General features: G+C 41.0%; 1 protein-coding gene across 7 annotated transcripts in view; it reads right to left on the bottom strand.

Moving 5' to 3' along the window:
• The window catches only part of GSDME (gasdermin E), a 26,560-nt gene continuing 3,874 nt past the window's right edge, over nucleotides 1-22,686 (bottom strand). For all 7 annotated transcript variants that reach the window (XM_065051341.1, XM_065051342.1, XM_065051343.1 and 4 more), the window contains 8 exons: nucleotides 21,810-22,002; nucleotides 12,949-13,120; nucleotides 11,705-11,825; nucleotides 6,481-6,669; nucleotides 4,411-4,538; nucleotides 4,109-4,295; nucleotides 2,504-2,577; nucleotides 1-1,706 (listed from right to left, as the gene is read on the bottom strand). In XM_065051341.1, the coding sequence (XP_064907413.1) occupies nucleotides 1,476-1,706; nucleotides 2,504-2,577; nucleotides 4,109-4,295; nucleotides 4,411-4,538; nucleotides 6,481-6,669; nucleotides 11,705-11,825; nucleotides 12,949-13,120; nucleotides 21,810-22,002 (1,295 nt within the window). In that variant the 3' untranslated portion in view covers nucleotides 1-1,475. The remainder of the gene's footprint in view (nucleotides 1,707-2,503; nucleotides 2,578-4,108; nucleotides 4,296-4,410; nucleotides 4,539-6,480; nucleotides 6,670-11,704; nucleotides 11,826-12,948; nucleotides 13,121-21,809; nucleotides 22,003-22,686) is intronic.

Below are 22,686 nucleotides of genomic sequence, written 5' to 3' on the forward strand. Positions count from 1 at the left end.
TTCCATTGTTTTGACAAAGTTTAATAGAAAGTTTTGATAAAATAGTTAGTTACAGAGGCAACATTTGAGTAGTGACTGGCAAAGGAAGACTTTCCCATTTACAAACTCGCATCACTCCCAGCAGCAGAGTAACACGCTTCCATCCCCCTAGAGGCCATTTCCATTTACACCAGCGCAAGGCTCAGGCAACACCAGCAGCTTCGTTTTACAGATGAGAGACAGAAAGGCCAGCAGCTCAGCACGCAAGGCTTCCCTGCGCTCTCAGGGTACACCAAGGCACCACGGTGCTCTTCTGCACAGTCTGCTTCTCAGGGAAAGCTTAACTGACCTGAGTTTTTAAAGACCCCTTGGGAAATCTGCTCAAGACCACATGGCAAGAGAGCAGAAAAATCAAACCCTGGACTCCTACCCACCAGCCAAGCTGCAGGGCCTGGTGACTGATCACCTCCACACACAGGTGCCCGCTTTTTGTCTGTCAGTCATCTCACCATCTGATCTGGAAGCACTGATATTCCACTGACCTGGAACAGCATCTTCCCAAGCCCACACTGGCAGTGACCTCCACTGCATTTCTGTCCCACCCGCATCATTACAAAAAATAATGACAAAAAAAGGCAAAGCAGTTTAAAGTGCAAAGTGCTCCACTGACACTTGACCGTTAGTCAAGGACACAAGTAAAACATCTGCACTCAAAACATCATGTGAGTAAAACAAAAAATTTTGTGGAGAGCAGCAGGGACATTTCACGTGCACACACCAAAAGGCATCATCATACCTCAAAGTTAAAAATGCAACTTAAACAGCTAAAACTTGCTAAGGTGAGTAAAAACTTAGTAGAAAACAGAAATGCTGTACAGAGGCCTAAATCCCTAAGGTAGTCTTAGTTTTTGAAAAAGGCTATTTTTTTGTTTCCTGCAGCATGCAGTTCATGTCCATAAAGCCAAACTACACTTAATAAATAAAAACATAATCAAGTACCTCTTTGAGAGCCCTCCATTCCACGTGCCTCTGAGCGAATGCATTCTGCACATCAAGCCTTAAATACGCAAAACATTTCCTGCGTTGCAGAACCCCAGATTTCCACAGCTTGTTTACTTGCTTACAAAAAGCAGTTTGTACTTTGCCATCTTCTCCCACGCATATTAATGCAAGCAATCAGGCTTCTACCGCCACGCAGATCTGACAACTACCAGAAGAGCTACATGATTTCTGTTCCAGCCTTGTCTTTTTTAACTTCCTCCCCTTCACCCCTTGTTTACGCATGTTCCACTGCAGACATACACCTCAGCGGAACCGCAGAGCAGCAGTTCAGGGGAGGGCAGCGCAGTGCCCACCCTGACCCCACACCCCCTGGGGGAACAGTGATGAGCATCAACTGAGTGGCTCTCCTGCTAGTTCAAACACACCGACACTACACCGCAGAGCTACAGAAGAAAGAACAGGCTACAGCAGTAACTGGACGCTCAGCAAAGCTCCTATACATTCCCACCTAAAGCGTAAAATCCGTACAATGCAACGTAAAGAACAAGCGGGGAGAATCTAGGTTCTTTCATAGTTACGGCTTTTACAGAAGACTCTGTCATTTCCAAATTGATGTTCGATGAAGCAAACAGCCTTTGCACAACGTCAAATCTCCCTCTGTCGGCAAGGGAAGCCATCAAAGGACTGCTCAGCGCCACAATGCCGTCGGCTGAAGCGATGTTAGGCTGTATTCATGAGAGAGAGCAAAAGACAGAGACATTAAAAAGGTTTTCCAAGCAGTGCTGTTCCTGCCATTGCACAGCTCAGTTCATCCTTACAAAACCACCAGAGCACCTACAAGGCAGCCGCAAAAGGGGGAGATTCCTTTACTATCGGGTAAGTACAAGGTACTCATCCAGAACCAAAGGTCCATGGCACCCTCTAAAGAGAAATCTCTGTCCTACCGTGTCCTTTCCCCCAGTTCAACTTCTCTCACTGCAGATCACACTGAACTATCACTCATGCTCAGAAAACAGTAGCATTCCCCTTGCCCCCAAATATTTAAGAGGTTTTTACTATTATTTTTGTCAGAATTTCATGGAGAATGGCAGCCTGCCCCATTCCTTCAGCAGGTTTAATGAATGGCCTCAGCATTTTGGAACTTCAGAACTTGCCAAGGCACAAGCGCTGCTGCTATCCAACTGAAATTTGTTTCCCAAGGGCTGGTGATTACTGACACTGAGACTTTAAAATTGGCTACTGAGACTATTACTAAATTAAAATTCAAGCTTAAATTACAAATTTTCCTTTGCTCACAGCTCACGGAACCTCCTAAATACAGAAACATTTTACAAGGCAGGTGTCCACCTGCAGTAAATTACCTGCATGGCTTGTCACCAGCAGCCTCTAACCTTGCCTAGGGCTGAAATTCGCACTGGAGCTTGACATCTTCTTTATTGGGTGAGCCACACAAGGCGGCCGAGAGCACAGTCATTACTGCTGCTGGGGCCCACACGGACACAGTCACGTTTCGATTACTCACCAAAGAACACAATGCTGGAACAACCTGAAGATCACAGCAGGCACGCAGCAGGACCAGCGTGTAATCAGGCAGCTCTGGGGAGGAAATGTTACAAGGGAGAGCTTGTTTCTAGTAACACTGCATGAGGCTGGCTGCTGGAGAGGGGACTCTCTTAACAGTGAGCTCTGTTACGAGGTTCTCCTGCTAAGCAAAGACAGAGGAGCTGCATTTCTGAGGCCCAACCGCAGGTACAGCACCTCGTGACATGGACACTGGAGATCAAAGCAATTCAAGGAGGAGCAGAGTTGCCACAAGGGCTCTGCTGGATGTTTGGAGTGGCTGACCCAGCCCTTCCCCGCCTGCTTCCCAGAGCACAGAATAAAATGGGACGGGGGATGGGTACGAGCCCCACACTGACTGTCCCTGCCCTCGAGAGAAGGCAGCTTGCAAGAAAGAGGATTTCTTCCCCATTGTTCTTGTCTCCTCCCTAAGTGTCTTCCCAGTGTTCTACTCCAAGTCTGCAGGCTGGATGAATGATTTAGGCCTTAAATAAAACAAGAACCTCCACTCTCAAAAATCTATGTGATGCTGACTTCAGCAAAAACACAATCTGAGAGGAAAGACAGAGCCTGAGCCTACCTTGGGGCAGCGACACGGACTAAACAATCCCTGTGGTGCCCTTCAACTCTGTACCTGCAAGGCCGTATTCCTAATAGAAGCAAAAGGCATAAACCAGCTTTTGATTCTTGATCCAACAACACTGCCGCCTGGAAGTTAGCAGCAGACATTATGTCCAAAGTCAGGTGATAATGCAACACAGTCAATTAACTGTGCCCCGCTGCTAATAGCATCTGACAAGCGTTACCACATCAGCAGGTTTCTGTTTTCTGTTCCTCTTCTGTCTCCGCAAACGAGTTAAGCTTTCCTGCCCGGGTGCTGTGCGTGTACGGATGCACACTGACATTTTGCTGCACAGCGCCACATCCAGCTGACAGCACAACCGGACTTCCCTGCGTTATCTTAATGTCAGGAGATTCTTTATATGTGAGAGAGAGGAGAAAAAGCCAGGAAGGAATCTGTCTCGGACTTCACAGGTAGCTTTTAATTAACACTGTGGTGCCAACTAGATTGCGAGCATGGCATTTGTTTGACATTTATGTTTAATCTCCTTTTTGAGCAGCTGCAAAACAACCCTCTAATTGCAGCGTCTCTATGTTAGATTCATTTCTGCTAAATATAGTTTGCACCTCAACAATAAATGCTGTTACACTGAAAAAAAACACCTAATTTGCAATTCTCAGCATTTCGTTGGGAAGGACTCTGGTATCCAATAAGAACAGAAATTAGCTTGCCAAACTGGAAATGCCCACACTTCGCAGAAAGCAGAGCTGAGCAATCTTGGGGAAATATGTATTTTACAAGCAAAATCTGTGAGTGATTGAGGGCTGAATTTAATTCACAGCCAGGAATGCTAAGTATGATATACGAAACCCATAAAAAGGAACAGAACAAATCACGTTCACTCAGCTCACCAACTGCTCAAAAAGAGCCATAAACGCTGTGACACAGAGGGAGCTTCTGAAAGGAAAATGGAAAAAAGAGCTCTTCTTTTCATTCACAACATACCGGAGATCGCGCTGATGAGGAGGTGAGCAGCTGAGAAGAGTTCTTCATCCTGAGGCTGATATTTCTCTAACAGCAGCTCACTCTGTAAACTGCACCCTAAGAGCTGCAAGAAGCCAAGGAGGTCTTGCTGTTGTGGTGGCTTTAACTCCTTCAGATCTGGCTTGTCTCCTGTGCAGATATCATCTAACTGCAAGGAAAAGAATAAGTAAAACTTCCCGAAAAGAGAAAAGTTTGAGCAAAAGAGAATGCTTGCTCTATTCTGAAATTACTTTTAGGAAGCAAGCAAAGTTTCTTCATCTTACCGTGTCCTCCAGGGCAGTTACCATTTCTTCATGGAGCAGGAGTTCACAAAGGGTTTTATATAAAGCTTTTTGCTTGTCTTCCGGCAGCTTCACAAAGGGCTGGAACTGAGTCTTCAACTGTGACAGATCTTTCCCGAGAAAGCAGTAAAAAGCAGAACTTAAGTATTTCTGCACAAATGGCAGTAAAAACAGTTAACATTTTTGCTATGTGTTTCACAAGCTCATTTATCACATCTTGACATCCAGATTTCCATTAGCACAGGTTGTAATGCAAGACTGGAAGACATCTAATTATATTTCCCTAATGAGCCAATGAAGCATCAATGAAAATTCTAAAAAAGAACAGCTACCAAGGATCAACATTTGCTGTTCAGTATTTTGAATATTTTAGAAGTCAGTATTTTAACCTTAACTGAACTAACCATATATTAGGTTTCTCGCTTCAAAGTTCACCTCCAGAGAGTGTTATTTTATAAGGCAGAATAAGAGTTCTGCTCATAACCTCACTTCTTGATCTGTTGGTTAATACGAGTTACAAAGCCAATGGTATGAGTTCACACAAGGAATTAAAAGTTCCTGTTGCAATGTTAAATTGTTATTGCCTTCATATGTCACCAGGTGCCAAGAATTACACCCTGGCACCCCTGGCCTAAAAAGATGTATTACAACAATGAGGACAAAAATCTCTTTTTGATTGAAATACTGAGTCCATTACGATACACATAACTGCACTTCCTTCTCCACAATTCAATTATGACCCAAAGCCAAAACGTTCTAAGACATCAGATTACCACTTCGCTAAAAGAAAATAAATTTTCAAGTCAATAATGCCAACTGGAAGGTTGGAATGTGGTTTTCCACATTCCAAATATATGGGCATGCAAGTGTTCTTAACCTTTTTAAAAGGAATTGCCCTTCATGTCACTCTTGTCAAGAAACACGCTCTCTTTGAAGATGCCTTTTATATCTAAAAACTATTTCATGGGAAAAAAAATAGAAAGAGAAAAAGCTCAGCCACAGGCATTTTTTGTACCTGACACAATTGTATGACTGTCCACACAAATAACTCAAGAGGAAACCTACTGTAAATTGCTTCAGCAGAAACAATTGTTTTAGTTTTTTCAACAGTTTGGGTTAATTAATTAAAAGAAACCTCAGAGCCTTTTAGGCAAGAAAAGCACACGGATACGTCAAGCTGAAACAAAAAAACCCAAGCAGTGGCATACCATTCTTTCACAAGCAAGTGTCTTTTATACACACAAGGGGACACAGTCATTTCTTTCTTACAAGTCTACATTGGAGAATGACAGAATTTATTTCAGGACAATAAATACCTATTTTGGTCACAGTCTATTGAAGAGCCACGAACAAAGGGCGAAGTTTAGAGACAACACAAGCAATGTTCATCGTTAGAACAAGCTGTCAGAACTTCACCAACAACTGAGGAAAAGTGAAGTGTCTTCTGAGGCTTCGATTTGTTTTCCCCTTTTTCACTCCCCTGGTGACAATCCTGCCCCTTCCTTCTGCATCCCTACAATAAATAACTTGTGCCTGGCATATTATACCAACTTGTAAACTTCCATTTAAATCACATTTAAATTTCAGCAGCTGCAGTTGATACCAAAGATGTCTATAAAGCTTCTCAGAAAATAATGAGACTAATTGAAGGCAAGAGAGATGCCTTTGTAATTTTTGAGACTGAAAATAAGCCTAGACTGAACAGCTTTACTGAGCATTTTCCAAATCATTAAAAAATATTCTCAGTGTCTCTGAATGAAAGCATAAATCATCACTGATCTTAGAGCTTATCTGGAATGTAACAAAACTGGTGCAGAAACCCAGTTTTGTAAAATCATATTTATGACAAAGGGATTCAGAATGTTCTACTGCATATACTCACTGCAGAAGTAAATTCTTCTATTCTTTCAGTGCATTCCACCAAGACACCCTGATATGGGCTATTAAAGTGAACTAACATGATTTTTTATGTACTGTTGTACCAGATTATTTCCTCCTATCATGCTGCCTAACTCCCTGTAAGGTAATCATGTAAAGCATTGCTGGTAATACCTTGTTTCAATACACTTAAAGAAGCATCACTGGGAATGAGGTTTTTAGCCCCCGAGTACATCTCATTATCAACAGCATCTGGCTGATAGAGAAATGAACCATCTCTGAACAGTGCTGAATGGTGATATGTCGAGCCTTCTGTGCTTTCTTTTTCAAAACCTCCTTGCTGTTCATCTAGCAGACAGAATTCTGCAATTAGAAAATCAATTTTAAAAAAATCATTAATAAAATACATAAGCAATTACCAAAAGAGATGCTAGCTTATATTCCCTAGTGGTTTTGCATGTGATTTCTCCATGTCTCATCTCTTCCAGATGGGAGGAATGCCAAAGGTTGATACGTATATGAATTATTGAGCATTACTGCAGCCCTGATGTTTGGTACAGTGTGTGCAGATAAAGGTCCTGGGGCACAGCTGCAAACTACAAAATGTGACACCAGCTCCTGTGAATTAAAGTAATCTAGACAGCAAATAACATGAAAACTTCCCACGAACACCATATATCTGAATGTTGCATGCATGAGATGCGGGTAAGAATCCCTCACATTTTCTAGCAATTAAGAGATGTGCTGTAGCAGCAGCTACAGGATCCACTCACGATGGAGACACAGCAAAGCACTTTCTGAGATTCATCCAGACTCAGAGTCCATCACAGAGTTGCTTCTGGTCATGGCACTGATAGACTCCCTCTTCTTTCTAAGCCAAGCCACACATTCATCCTCAAGATCTCCAGATGAGTAGAGAGCAGAGGGCATTTCCAGGTCTCTGAAGGACTTCACCCAGCCACATTCACTAACAGAATCACCCTGCAATATACTGTCTTGCTGCAATAACTTTGTGGAGAAAATACCACACCCTGGCTGGATTACCCTTTCTGCTTTGCCTCATCTTCATGGCAAGCACTGACCATCCCCCAAACCAGGACCGCAGCTTTCTTGACAACCAAATCCCCCCACTCAATGAAGCCAAGGGACTCCTGGAAGCTACACAGGGACCCATTGTAGAAGTTACGCTGAGAAACCTGGAATATCAGGTTCTGTGCTCATGTGTCCAATATTGTGCCCCAAAGACGTAGAATATAATCAAAGCCCTGTGTATTATTTTGATGACCTTTTACAGGCTCAAATGCAAGATTTGAAGCTGTACCCCTGGCACCCTGCAGCAGGTCTGAGGAGAAGGCAGGCAGCCTAGCAAGAGGATCTGATCTCAATTTTAAAGTAACACCTCACAGCAAAGGGAAAAGAAAAGGTAATTAATCAAGCACTGTGCTCACATGTACCAGGCACAAAACCTAAATATAACCTTCCTGCAGTTGTAAGAGTCTGTCTTACCAAATTAAGGACATTCAAAGTAGATGAGAAAGCACAGAGAGCACTCCATCAGCAAAAAGCTTTTTCAAAGGGAGAGCAGACAAAGAACTCTCCACCATAAAGAAATACAAGAGCAACCTTTATGCCTCCATAACCCTCCACAGAGAAGAGCGAGCTGCAGGGGAGCCGAAAGCGATTAACACAAATTAAAGAACTTCCCAAAGCAACAAGACTCCGCACAGCAGCTCAGGCACCTTAAGGCCAAGACGCTCATGTTCCTTCCATTGATAATAACACAGCTTTCACATGAACCCTGAAGGAGGAAGATTCTGCTAATAAACTACCTGTGCTCCTAGAGCGGAATGATGCTAATAAGGAAAGTCAATACACAGCAGCGTGTGACAGGTTTTAAGAGATACAGACTCTGCTGTTAAATCTCATAATCAGACTTGATTCAGAGAAAAACACAGAACTCTGAAAATTTTGTATTAATAGGACTGTTAATTAATTTTGTAACACTAATTTTGTCATACTCTTTAAAAAAAAAGAGAAGGGAAAATAATTGAATGAAAGAATATAGATAATACTGTGATATTTTTGCTACTGAATTTTATTACACCCATCAATGACAAAACTCTGATAGTGCAGTTAGATCTTGTTAGTTATTCAGAAACATTAACAAAAATGGAAGAAAAGCAGAGATGATCAATGAAAGCAATCAAAGGCAAAGAGACTCCTCTGCATGGAGGAGCTGAAAAGATTCACATTGTTTAATTTACAGACATTTAAGAGGAAGTAAGTCACACATACACAGCAATGAACAGAACAAAGCAAATCAAGTCAGGTGCTACTATACCTCCTGTTTTGTAAAGCAAGAACAAGAAGACTTGCAGTGTGGAGACACAAAACTGCAAAGCCTTTTACAGGAACAGCTTTTACATGTAGAGGAAAATTAACCTGTAGAAATCAAACAGAACGATTACAGGAAAACATTATTGTAAAGGGATCAGAAAAGGACTAGACCTTTTTTTTTTTTTCCCCTTCTTTTTAAAATGTATTTATAAAAATGTCCAAGCATGTCTAGTCACATTAGCCAGAATGTTTTAGATAAGATTTATAACCATTCTTCTTTATAAATAACTCAAGCACTATCAGTGGCAAAGAAAAAGAAACAAGCAAAAAACCTTGCATGTACTTCATTCTGTAATTCTGTGAAGAGAATCCCATTATGTTACACCTGCTACTGGTCACTTTCAGACTCATGTGAAAGGACAATATTAGTCTCTGGATTTAACTTCAAAGGCTATTTTCATTTCAATAAAAAGACCTTGATCACTGCTCAGACATTAAGCAGTTGAAGGTTAGGCTCCACCATACTTATTCTTGCTGGCAAATCCCTAATTTTGTTGTTAGTTCCTCCACTTTACTTTCTCAATGACAGTCAGGCAAGGGAAGAGAGCAAAAATTTGTTTTTAAAAAAAAGGCAACAAGACATAGGTTGTTTGAGATAAAACACAAAACAAGCTGTGCTGGTTTTGAAGCTTCAAAGATGTACCATTAAATATGAAAAAGAAAATAAAAAAAAAGGGAAAGAAGTGGAAAAAGAGAAATACAGATCATTAACAAAACGCATGCATTATCAGCTAGCAGGACATAGGAATTCCCATCCAGAAAACACCTAAGCAAGCTACCACCTGTACATCCTTTGCAGTCAGACAGCCTTAACTGCACCTGATGACTCTGAATTACAGCTCTATCATGACCATGAAGTTAATGCCCCCTGGTATATCTCTGTGTTCGGTCTATGTACTGTAACTGCACTGTGTGCAGTTCTGGGCGCCACAGGATAAAGAGGATATAAAGCTACTGGAGAGTGTCCAGAGACGGGCCATGAAGTTAGTGAAGGGTTTGGAGAGGAAGCCATATGAGGAGCAGCTGAAGTCATTTGGTTTGTTCAGCCTGGAGGAGACTGAGAGGAGACCTGATGGCAGCCACAGCTTCCTCACAAGGGGAGGAGGAGGGGCAGGTGCTGATCTCTTCTCTTTGGTGACCAGTGACAGAACCCGAGGGAATGGCAGGAAGATGTGCTGGGGAGGTTTAGGTTGGACATTAGGAAAAGGTTCTTCACTCAGAGGGTGGTGGAGCACTGGAACAGGCTCCCCAGGGAGGTGTCACAGCCCCAAGCCTGACAGTGTTCAAGAAGAGACTGGACAACACTCTCAGCCACATGGTGTGAACTGTGGGGTTGTCATATGCAGGGACAGGATTTGGACTTGATGATCCTTGTGGGTCCCTTCCAACTCAGGACATTCTGTGAGCAATTCCACATTTTCCTCTCTCTCTCTCTTTTTTTTTTTTTCTTTTTTTTACAGGTTAGATGATATTCACTTACATTCCTGAACCTATGGACTTCCTTAATATCAGAAGTCAGTTGAAGGGGAATTATGGAGAGTAACTTCTGCATTTCTTATCCAAATAAAGTGCATCCTGGATTCGAATCTCAACTGCACTTCAATTATCTCCTGCTTGTCTCCACATCAGTCCATCTGATTCCAGTCCCACACAGTCCATCTGATTTCCTTCCTTCTTGCATAAGATCCCCTGAAACCTCCCCTAGCTCAGGGAGTTTAACTGAGGATAAACAGGAAAGAAAACCCAGGTGATTCTGCAGAGCAGCGTTACTACTCCCCCCACAGCTAATTTCAACTTTATTTTTTTAACCTGACACCTGAAAGTATTTGACTTGAGTAAAGCATGACCTGAAAACATGACAAGGACACTTATGCAACCATTCTGAGAGCAATCTATATATTAAAGTTAAAACAGACAGAAAAGTTTAAATTCTAGTGCCATACTTTATGAATCATTCTTTTCTTAGAATGACTGTTGTTTAAACATTCCTGAGTTGACCACTGATTTATATTCAGTTCACTCTCCCTGCCAAGAGGTGAAGGCAACAGCCTAGAAGGAAAATTGCGGAAAAAGATCTGGACAACAAATTGAAGGGGATCAGCAGCGTGCCCTTGCAGCTATTGAAGTTTGCTGCATTCTGGGCCGTACTGGTAAGACTGTGGCTAGCAGACTGATGAAAGTGATTTTTCTATTTGGGAGACTGCATTCAGAGTGTTCTGTCCAGTTTTGGACTCCCCTGGCGCAAAACAGACATTCATATCCTGGAGCAATCTCGCAAACAGCCACCAAGACGGCTGAGGGATAGAGAACATCATGTCTGAGAAGAGGCTGAGAGACTGGGTACACCCAGCCTGGAGAAAGCAGAGAGTGTTTCAAAAAGATGGACCCAATTTGAAATCACTATACCTTTGAAATTGGGTCCATCTTTTTAAAACACCTTGCATTGCTAAGGGAGAACCTTATTACTATCTACAGCTACCTAATGGAAGCATGAAGACAGAGACAGACTCTTCTGTATGATGATAGCACAGAATGCAGGAGAAAAATTAGAGAAAGGAAAATTCTCATTAGATATTAAGAAAAAAGAAGGTTCACCGTGATGGTGGTCAAATATAAGAACAAGTTGCCCTGACGAGTGATGAAATCTCCATCTCTGGAGAGAATAAAAATGAGAATAGACAAGGATATGACCAATCTGGTATAAAACTGAACTTAGATCAAACTTCAAAAGTTGGCCCTGCCGTGAGCTGCATCTTGAGCTAGACGGCCTCCTGTGGTCCCCTGAGACCTAAGTTAGTCTGAGTTTATGATTTATTCAAACAAGTGAAAATGCATTACTAAAAGAGACAAGCAACATTTCACAGCACAAATAACCATCAAGGGAATGGAGACCATACAACATCACCACCTTCACACACACAGAAATGCAAAAATTGTTCCCCAACAAACAGTTCTGTCCACAGCTAATCTACATGCCACAGAAAACGAGCTTTATACTTACCAAACTGGCCACTATTCTTTATAAACAGCTCAATTACACCATAGGCGATAGTGGTTGCTGGAGGAATTTCAAGGATCACACTAGAATCCTTCATCATACTTCCATTTTCACTCACTGAAACCTAGAGGACAGATTTATTTGTTGTTCATCTGATTCAGCTATTGTGTAGCCTAAGCACAGACTTAATTATGGGGGAAAAAAAATACAGAGAAAGAATATGCTTTATTCTCCATAGTGACTAAAGCACATTTGACATCTATGAAAGGAACAAGACGAACACCGAGGTAGAAGTACAACGCCACGGGCAGTTATCATCGAACTCTTAGCTACCCTGTCCTAGTACAAAGTTGAGCTCCAGGTGCAGCTTTTGCCACACGTGAAACACCGTGTCACTAGGAAACAGGCACCCACTTCTGTAGCCTGCCCTGACACCCCTTCGGCCCAGCTGGAGACTGGTACCAGGAGAGTGGCACTTGCACAAAGGGTTGTTGAACTGCAACTCCCAGATTTCTCCTACTGGAGACACCCTGTACATGGAAGTGATTCCTCTGCAGCTTAAAACAAACAAAACACACACACAAAACCCGAAACAAACAAAACCAGCAAAACAAAAAACCAACCAACCAAGGAAAAACCCCAACATATACACACAAAAGAAACAAACAAATAAACAAAACACACACCAAAAAAACCCCAAACAAAACCAAACACAAAAAAACCCACAAAACCAACCAAACAACCCAAAACTTAAAATGAATTAGCATGTATTTTGACTTTGGTACTTTTTTTTCCAATTCACGGGCAATTTTTCAGATATCCTCATGATGCAGCTGATGTTTGCTCCCATGACTGAAAAAAAAATAGCTTCTCCATAAATATTAAAACTCAGTAGACACTGCAAACATTTTTGATGAACAACTACTTGGCTTTTTGAACAAATTTGCTTCAGCAATGCTTTTTGCTCCTCAAGTTTCACTCAGGTGTTACATTTGGTTTACATTATGCTGTAGGTGGGAATTTACATAGAAATTGAATCACAATTTGGCAGTATTGATGGAAACCACCGTCCAGGGTCGCACTATAAGATGGCATCTTTTGCTAGTAAGGCAACAGAAAAAACATTTACAATTAGCAGTGCAGTGAGTTCTTGCAAAAATACTCTGAAATCTATTTGGAGAAATCAAAATTTCTTCTCAGTTAATCTGCAAAATGTTCTATTCCTTGTAGACTGTAACAACTTTTACCTTTACTATTTTTGTACTGAATCCCAACATGCCGCTGACTTTTTCTTCTGTCTGGATATGTTCAGATATTGTACACTTCTGAGTCGTAATTATCTTTTCTCTCAAGATGCACAGCACTTCATGCTTTCTTTCTATTACTTGTTGCAGTAAACTACTGTTTAGATTTATTGTTCTGAAAAAGAAAAGATGTCATTAGCAACATAAATATTAGAATTGAGAAAAAAACATTTTCTTAATTGCTTGAAGAAGCTTTTATTGTAAAAATAACAATGATGGCTGTATAAGCAGCCTCCTCAAAATTATTATGTCCTCTTTTGTTACTTGCTAGCAGTAAATATCTGTATTCCACAGTAAGTCCCAACACACATATTGAATTCTTAATTCCTTACTCTGTAAAAAAAATCATGGTTGTCTGGCTGCTAAGCTAAAAAAAAAAAGCAAGGGAGAACTAAAGACAACTTTAAGGTCCAGTGTATAATGAAAACAACCAGCCAGGTTCATGGACACTGGACCAAATCTTTTGCTACTATGAACTCCCACTGACACTAACATGGCCATGGCAGGAGATGCTGGTTAACCATTCCCTTCTGGGTCTCACGTCAGCACAAACAGTGCAGTAAGTCAATAGCTCACATCCTGCAGTCTCTAGTCAAATAATTATTTCAACCAAAGAAGTTATCAGAGAGTACAAAAAGACCTGTGCTCACAGTCCATGTTATGAAGTTCCTGCAGCCTAGCACACTACTACATTATGCATGCACACGCACAATAAAAATACCTATAATTTCATAATACATAATAAGCATGTAATGCAATCCATACATCACAAAGCTCTGCTTAGAAAGATTGAAACTGCAGTCAAGCTACTGGAAGTTAGGAAATACATAGCAAGCAATCTTCCAGTCTGCTTATTATCTCTCTTTGCAATCAAGCCTCACTTTTCCTTACAATAGTCCTTGGTTTTCTCTCTTTTACTTGACCGGATCAAGTCCCATTTGTTCCCCCTCCCTCTCATTCAGATCAGCTTTGTCTCACAGACAGCTCTCCAGCCCTACTTCATGTGGTTTCTCTACTGTCTTCTACCCTTAGATGACACCAGCTGTTCATGGCTCCCAGCCTTCACCTCCACTTCTTCTCCCAGTTCATTGTCACCACTTTCCAGCCACCTGGCCAAACTCAGACTCATTTATCGCCTTGTCACCATGCAGTCCTGTGACTCCTGTCTTTGTATGTCCTTCCACCTGCTGCAGGTGTGCCATCAGGTGCTCCTCAACAGGAGAGGTGACATGGGCTCCTTCATGCCCAAGTGCTCCAGACTCACCCTGGACTAGGACAGGTTGAGGCAACCACTGTTAGGAATGCTGGTTTGGCCTCTGAAGGCCCATGTGCAAAGGAGTGCCCTGACACACCACTGCCACATTCTGAGTCACCAGAATTTCTCCTTGACGGATGAACAGCACAGTGAGAGCATGACATCTCAGTGACAGCTCTCACAGCTTGCTGTGGATCTGTTGCAGTGTCCACCTCAACCCTGGCCTGGCTGAGTGGGATCAGCACTGACCCAGCACTTCAAAGGGCTAGGGAAGAAAACATAGAAAAGATTTAATGAATTTCGAGATTGCAGAAGATTAATGAAAAAAACACCCACTATAAACTCCTGTGTTATTCATCAGTATAACGTCCCAAGTTACAATTAATGACCAGGGCTGTTGCAGTCAAACAAAAATTAACGCTGGGAAGGACCTCAAGTCTGTAGCCCATGCCTCCAACTTCACAAGTCATCCCTACTCCAATTATATTACACTCAATTATATTACGCTTTTGTAAAATACCCATTGGAGGTCCGCAGATGAGAAGTTGTATTTTCTATGAACAGATAACTCCAGCATGACAGCTGGAAGATTAAAAGATTGCTAGACCTGGCTCAACTTGCTCAGTCTTTTCTCCTCCTTTTCACTGTAAATGGCTATTCATAGGGCTAAATGGCAATTCCCCAAAAATATGACAGAAAGACATGTCTGATTCCACTTTATTTAAATCAGGATATCTCCACTTCTAATTAAAAAGTTTCAGATTTATTAGATTCTGGTGTTTTGGATTTACGCAGTCCCTTTAAGTCTGGTCAGCTTGCTTCTTTATTAAATTAAAAATATCCTGAAGCAATTTTTGATCTTTGGAGAGTTACATGCTCGTATGAAAGTTCAATCAGTTGGAATGAACTGTCTGAAATCCTTAAAGTTGATTGTTTAAACAAGGGAAAGAAAATTCCTCTGAAGCAAAGCAGTAGCCACTAGAAAAGCAGCCCCAAGCATTCCTGAGATTATTAATATAACTTTTTTATTGTGGTGCAAAACCATGCTTTATATTTGGAATGCAATGAATCTTTGGATTAAGCAAAAATTGAAGAAATGTCAAGCAATCACAAACACTGCTGCTCTTAGAAGTGCCTGACAAAGCAGAGCTATTAGTTATCACAATAACAGACCATCAAGCCTATCACATACTTCACAATAATTATTTATGGTTCTGAAGAGGTGTGCTAAGCATCTTGAAAATACAAATCAAGGCACTAAGAACTCGCAATTTTAACTTCTGACCCAAGAAGCCACAGGGCAAGAAGTACAATGAAGAAGCATAAGAGCAATTTATCATTTGCTTTCATGTGATGTATTTTTTGTCTGCTTTACTGGAATGACAAAACACCAGATATCCCCAAAAGTTAGAGCAAATGAAACAAAACAATCAAAGGTAGAGAAATACAGATTAAATCTAGATTTGCTGTTTCTGAACGAGTGCTAACAAAAGAAGCACACAGAATATGATTTAACTCTATACAAACGATCAAAATAATTCAAGAGACTGTTTCTTCCATCTGCTTCTACAGTATTCTGCCCAAGGTGGGACTGGTTCAGACCCCCTCAGACTCCTGGCTTTGAGGTTCAGATGCAGAACTCACTGCAGAGCGGGAGAACAAAGAATCAGAAGGCACAGCTGAGCTTGCAACTGGGCGCAGCGAAGAAATTCCTGAGGCAGCAGCACTGGATGAGCTGCAGCAGCACCAGAGGCCACGCAGCAACATGAACACCACCCATACCCCTACCAACAGCTACAAATACCTTTTTCTTTTAAGACAGCACAGTTAAATGCTTTCTTGTAGACTTCTGGCACTGAACATCATAAAACCCCTTCGACTCCAGGGCTGTGTGAGGGCACATCACAAATTATCACTGGGGCGCAGCCTGCACAAGGCAACACATTCTGCTCTTCTCAGTGACTCAAACAGGAGACAACATGAGGTAAGCACATACCCATGCTTATCTAAATTAACACTGAAAACAGTCATCAGGAGAAAAACGCAATAGGGTTAAAGTCTGACAATCAGAGCAGGGTTTAAGTATTGCAGGGCAATGGCCACTGAATCTGTAAGCGTATTTTTGCAGGAGCTGAAATAATTTGCTAGCATAACACCCCGAATATCAAGTATGTGCCTGAATAACAAGAGATGTTTGAGTTAAATCCCTGAGAATACATGCATGCAGGCACACAAATTGCATTTTTCTGTTCTACGGGTCACGTTTCAGAGCTCTTATTTCTGTTCTATAACCACTCTTACCCTCTCTTTCAACATCTATTGTACAGGAGCCCTTGCTGATCTTGTGTGACCGGCACTACATCACTGTATCCCTTCCCACCTTGAGAAGCTGAGCTGAAGTACTCAAAAGTAACACTATACAAGATAGGAAGAGCTGTCCTGTTATCAAAACACAGAGTATGAGACCGTATAAATAAAGATCATTTAAAAGATAAGGATTATGGGGTTTTGTTTGATTGTTTGTTCTGCTTAAATAACTTTCCTGAGGTCAATGATTTACTATGCTGTAAGCTCTATGGGTCAAACATGAACAGAAAATAATTTCTTTGAGTTTTGGTCTCACTCTCTCCACATTTAATTGGATTAAACACTCACACTCTCCTATAATACAAAGGCTTCCCTCACTTTTATTCAACCTTTTTCTTCTTTTATGAGGAAAGCACTGGAGAATAGACACAAAGGCAATTTGCTGCAGAATGGAAACAGAAAAGAAAGGAGAAAAGCAGAAAGTAATGGAAAGCAAGAGAAAACAGACAACACCTGGCAACAGAGCGGGATCTCACAGTTAAAGGAGAGAGCAGGAGGCTGCTCTAAAACCCACAGCTGAGACTGAGGGTCTTTCCTTCAAGAGCAGAATCTGACCAGACTATCCACAAAGGAGGGGGCTAGGAACATTTTTCCATCAAATCCCATCTAGTCTTCTCAGTCTTGTGCCCCACAGATCCTCAATGGAAGGTGCTTGCCAATTTACTGTGAATTCTAAAGAGAATGGCTACTGCAGTGAGAACTGTCCATACTCACACTGAAGTGAGTACTTTTGCCTACCTGCACAAATTTTCACTAGTCCAAACTACCCACATAAGTGAAAAACCTTTTCAGTCCTGCACTGGGCAAGACCACCTCAACAGCTCCTGTCCCAGCTGCAGACACATGGATGTATCACAGCCTTACCCAAATGCAGCTTCTTCCATGACATCCACATGACTGACTTGAAAACATCTCTCACTGCTTGGCCAGAATTCCTCAGCTTGTTCAGTCTTCTCCACTTATTTATAACATGCAACAGTCTGATGTCTTCCCTACAAATGCTGCTTGCTGCACAGTGAGAGCCTTCACCCAGCTTGTTCCTTCTCTAACAGTGACCTCTAGATCAGCACCCTCTAGATCAGTGCCATGGAGGAAAATTCACCAGACGTCACTCTGCCACTTTCCACCAAGCACAGATGCATAATATTTCTTTTGTTAATCCATTTCAAATACAACCTCTCTGACCTACTTCTTAGAGTAATACCAGAACACAGTATCTGCTACAGTCAGCTTATTGATAGCATTTCACCATTTTCTCTACAGAATAACCTGACTATTACTTCATAGAACATCTTCCCCAAGAGTGCCAAAGACTTTTGAGAGTACAAGTGACAGATAATTCCTCTATTTTCTATTCAGCATACTTATTTTTTAAAATCACAGACGCACACGATTTTATTCAATCCTGTCTCATAACACTGTGTGACTTCATATTACCCATGTAGCACCTTTGGTAGAAAAATGAATGGTTTTCTCATCATATGCATAAATGCTCAAGGAGTTTCAAAGAACAAATAACAAAATGGGCTGAATTTCCACTGTACTCAGATTAGGATTAGGCATCTTTTCTGTCTCAGTGAGGACAATAATTGAATCAATTAAAGTGCATATTAAAGTGCAATATTCAATAATGTAAAAATACCTTTCAATCATGTCAGAGTATACCACTAATAACACTTGCTCTGTTTTTCTAATATGCTAATCATAGAGGTAGGAATCATTCACACAAAATGATGGAAGTAGGATAGGCAAACTTTTCTGCTGATGTGAACTGACTGCTGCCATTTGGCCCTGTTTCCTCCTCTCTGCTGTCATTGTCTTCTCAGAACTTCAATTATCTAACAGAGTTTATTGAGATGGTAAAGAACAAAACAAAGCAAAACACAAAAAACCCAAGTGAATGTGTTAATCCTTGAGAACTACAGTGATTATAACCTCCTCATCTTTTTCACTGGAGGGGAGAATACAGAATGGTTATGTTGGAAGATCATCTTGTCCAACCTACCTGCTCAAGCAGGGCCACCTAGAGCAGGCTCCTGAGGTTCATGTCTCCACAGAAGGAGGTTCCACAACCTCTCTGGGCAACCTGTGCCCATCCTCAGTCACCCTCATAGTCAAAAAGTGTTTCCTGATGTTCAGATGGAGACTCATGTTTCAGTTTGTGCCCACTGCCTCCTGTTCTGTCACTGGGCACCACTGAAAAGAGTCCAGCTCCATACTCTTTGCATCTGTCCTTCAGGTACTTATATACATTAACAAGATCCAGCCCACCATGAGCTTTCTCTTCTCCAGGCTGAACAGTCCCAGCTCCCTCAGTCTTTCCTCAAACATGGAAATGAGGATTCCCTTCATCATCTTTGTGTCCCTTCACTGTACTTCCTCCAATAGCTCCATCTCTCCCTTGTACTGGGGAGCCCAGAACTGGACAGTTGTATGGTGAATCACTCACTTTTCCCAATTTTGTGTCATCAGCAAACTTGCTGAGAGTACACTCATCAAGCCCATCACCCAGCCGACTAATGAAGATGTTAAACATGACTGGACCCAGTACTGTCCCCGGGGTACACCATTAGTTACTGGCCTCCAACTAGACTTTGTACCACTGATCAACACACTTTGGGCCCAGCCATTCAGCCAGTTTTCAGTCCAACTCACTGTCTGTTCATCCAGCCCATACTTCATCTGCTTCTCTATGAGGATCTCATGACAGACAGTATTGAAAGCCTTAAAATAGAAGATGGAAAATACTCTTAAAATCCATAGCAGTCTCAGTGCATTAAAGGCATACCAAAAAAACAACCAAACATACCAAAAACTGACCAAAAACCAGTACATTACAGTACTGTCAATTAGCAAGCACAATACACTACGGAAGCAAGAATAAGGTAAAATAAAATATGCTGTGTTTATATACCTAAAAGTACCATTTAACTTTAATTTTATATTGCACATGAGTGTGTTCTGCATTTAAAGTGTCACTGCTTCTGCAAACCAGGAAGGACCCCATCCCACATCCTTCAGCTGTCATCTCTGTTCAGAAAAGGAAAGCCCATGTGGCATCTGGCATCTAAATAAAGATCAGTCAGATTTGCCTTCAGAAGGTTCACATGAGAAATGACAGGAAACCGATTTGCTGCCACTCAGCACTTCCAGCTTGCTGAACCTTGAGGACTTAATTTAGATGCCGTATCAGCTCTGACTTTTCTTTTTTTTTCAGAATTTTCTGTTATTTATCTGACTTAAACAGCCTAATACAAGAACAATGTTTTAAAAAGTAACCTATTTAAGCCACATTTATAGAAATAATACAAAAAAAACAGCAACTGATCTAACAAGCACAAGCAACGTATGTCATGAGATGAAATTGAGAACACTTGTCTGACTCTCATCTCAGGACTGAGAGGCAAACATCTTCATAGTACTATAATGCTTTGCATCCAAAAATCACTGGCTTCCAGGCACCAGCACTCTTGAATGCTGAATTCCTGAATTCCACACAATGCTCCACAAATTAAATGGAAGCTAGAAGCTTGGACATAATCCATCATAAATCACATAATATTTATGAATGAGTAACTGGAATTTCATTTGTAAGGTATTGCCACAATTGCCATTAAGCCTCAGCATGATGCTTTAATTTTTCCAAAATAAAAATTCTGCTGTCCTTATCATTTTCAGTGACCTGGCAAAAGCCAGACTGACTGGACACCAATTATACTTTTTGCATCATGAGCCTTAAAAAGCTATGAGAAGCTTTTCTGTGAACTAAGAACTAGTTGCTTGTATAAAAGAAGCTTGCACAGACATGAACATAACCGTAAATGAGGTTAATATTGGTGTAGACCTACTGATTTTCCACACTCAAAATAAAATAATATACTTAAAGTATGTAGTTACATTCAGGACTATAACCCCAAGATGTTCTGAAGTAAATCTGATATGCTATGGGAGTATTATTTGTTTGAACAGAGTAGGTAACTTACTGCAGAAAACTACACAAGAGCTTACTGATCTAAATACAAGTCATTCTAGTTTGTTTTTCTATAAGGCTCTGTCTAGTGTTAGAACCAGATTCTAAATCTTGACTGACACTATTTTTCTGATACTAGATGAATATTAATTTTAAAGGCCTGGTACATACATTTACCCCAGTATTTTCTGGTTTCAACAAGGCATTTAGTACAAAGATGGCGAAATGCCTTATTAGAACAAGTTTGTTGACTTGTGAACACTCACAATAGAAAGAACAGCAGGCACTTATTCCTGTGAAAATGGATAATTGATTATTTCTACAACATCAGTATTATCTAAAGAAAATTTACACTGCTTCCAACAACTTTCACCCTGATAACAAAAATGTATCATCTTTATCTTCAGAAAATCAGAAAAGGCTACTAAAATGTACACCACCACCTCCTACAGACCCAGGGTGAAATGCTGTCACAAACACAACACTCTCCTCTCCCATGAGTCAGGACTTGCAATACAGAGTAGCCCCGATTTGTCAGCTGGTTGCCTAGTAGGCTTTGGTCCATGAGTGTCTTACTGCAACATTAAATCAATCCCATTTTACAGCAGGACAGTAAGCATTGCATACCTTGTAAAATTAAGATTACAGTTTGGAAAATCTGGGGTTTGCCCCTCAGCTATTATAGTGAATAACAGTGAACAGTAGATCTATAAACTACATTTTGCTCAGCTACTAGAACATGCATTGACCACTCTTGCTCACCTTTGCCACTTCTTCAACTTCAAACAATCTGATTTTCTAGTATGGTCGCTGACACACACACACACACACACACACACACAAAATTATAAAGCCTGCTTACAAGAATACGGGTAGTTCTGAATTTAGTTTCCATAGCATTTGCCCCAGTAACAGAGAGAAAACAACCCATTTTTCTTCCAGATTGTCACCTCACTACAGTCCACCAAAGAAGGAAGGATTTGGCTCTTGTTCCATGTTGTAATTCATGCAAATGTGTAAGATGAAATTGCAGAGAGAGGTTTTTAAAATGAAAGGGAAAGGTTTGACTCCCAAGCTTTCGAAATCTGGCAAATTTTTATTTTGGTATTTTTAACTCATCACTTGAAAATGAGAACTTTATAACAGCTGGCCAAAGTCCTTTCATCTCAGTAATCTCTCCTGACCATTACAACACCCACATTAAAAGCATACCTGTCCTTGACGTCTTTCATAAGCTGCTGCAAGTCAATCTCCTGCTTCCTCAGGTTTCCAAATGAGGACTGGTTTTCCACATAGCCCTTCCCTCCAGCTCCCAGGCTGATCTTCCCAAATGAAGCTCCAATACTTCCTTGAATAGAATCTTCAAACTTCCCCATATATTTTGCAAAGTCAGACTCCACAATTACTAGGAAAGCAATAAAAGTAATTTCAACCTGTGAAGGGAAGTGCTGAAATGGTCTTGAAGTAATTAAAAACCAGAAACTTACAGCAAATATGACAAGTCAATGAAGGCAAAGAACAGTACTGAGCAGGTAAATAATGAAATTTACAGCTCTGCAACTCTTACTTCTGCTTCCTCCACATTTTCATCATCTTTGCTCTGCTATCTTTTATATTTTGCCATTTTAGGAAAACATAAGGTGACTGAAATGCTGAACTCAAGTGCTATGGAAGATTTATAATGACAAACTTATTTCAGCTACAAGGAAAAACTACAAAGCAGACCTGCTTGTACAACAGGTGTGATATTTGATATTCTGCCATTATCTTAACATATTTCATTACATGCCTGTCTCAAAGCTCACTGAAAACCTGTGGAAGCATCTAATTGGCTTAAAGCAACTCTGAATCTTATACACCTACAAACCAAAGAATGGCTCAGAATCAGCTAGTCTTCCAAGTCAGCTACAATCAACATCTAAATTTTACCTTCCTGTATGGAATTGTGACATTCCCTGAAATATGAGATTCCAGTTCATTAATCCTAAAATCTGGTTAGGACTGCTGCAGCTGGATGAAGGAAGACATAAAAGGGTCAATAATTTCCAACAGTGTGTGCAAGAAGAAAGGAAACAGCGGTAAAACTTGC

This window comes from Columba livia, chromosome 2, assembly GCF_036013475.1.
Source record: "Columba livia isolate bColLiv1 breed racing homer chromosome 2, bColLiv1.pat.W.v2, whole genome shotgun sequence".
In the NCBI taxonomy this organism is placed as follows: Eukaryota; Metazoa; Chordata; class Aves; order Columbiformes; family Columbidae; genus Columba; species Columba livia.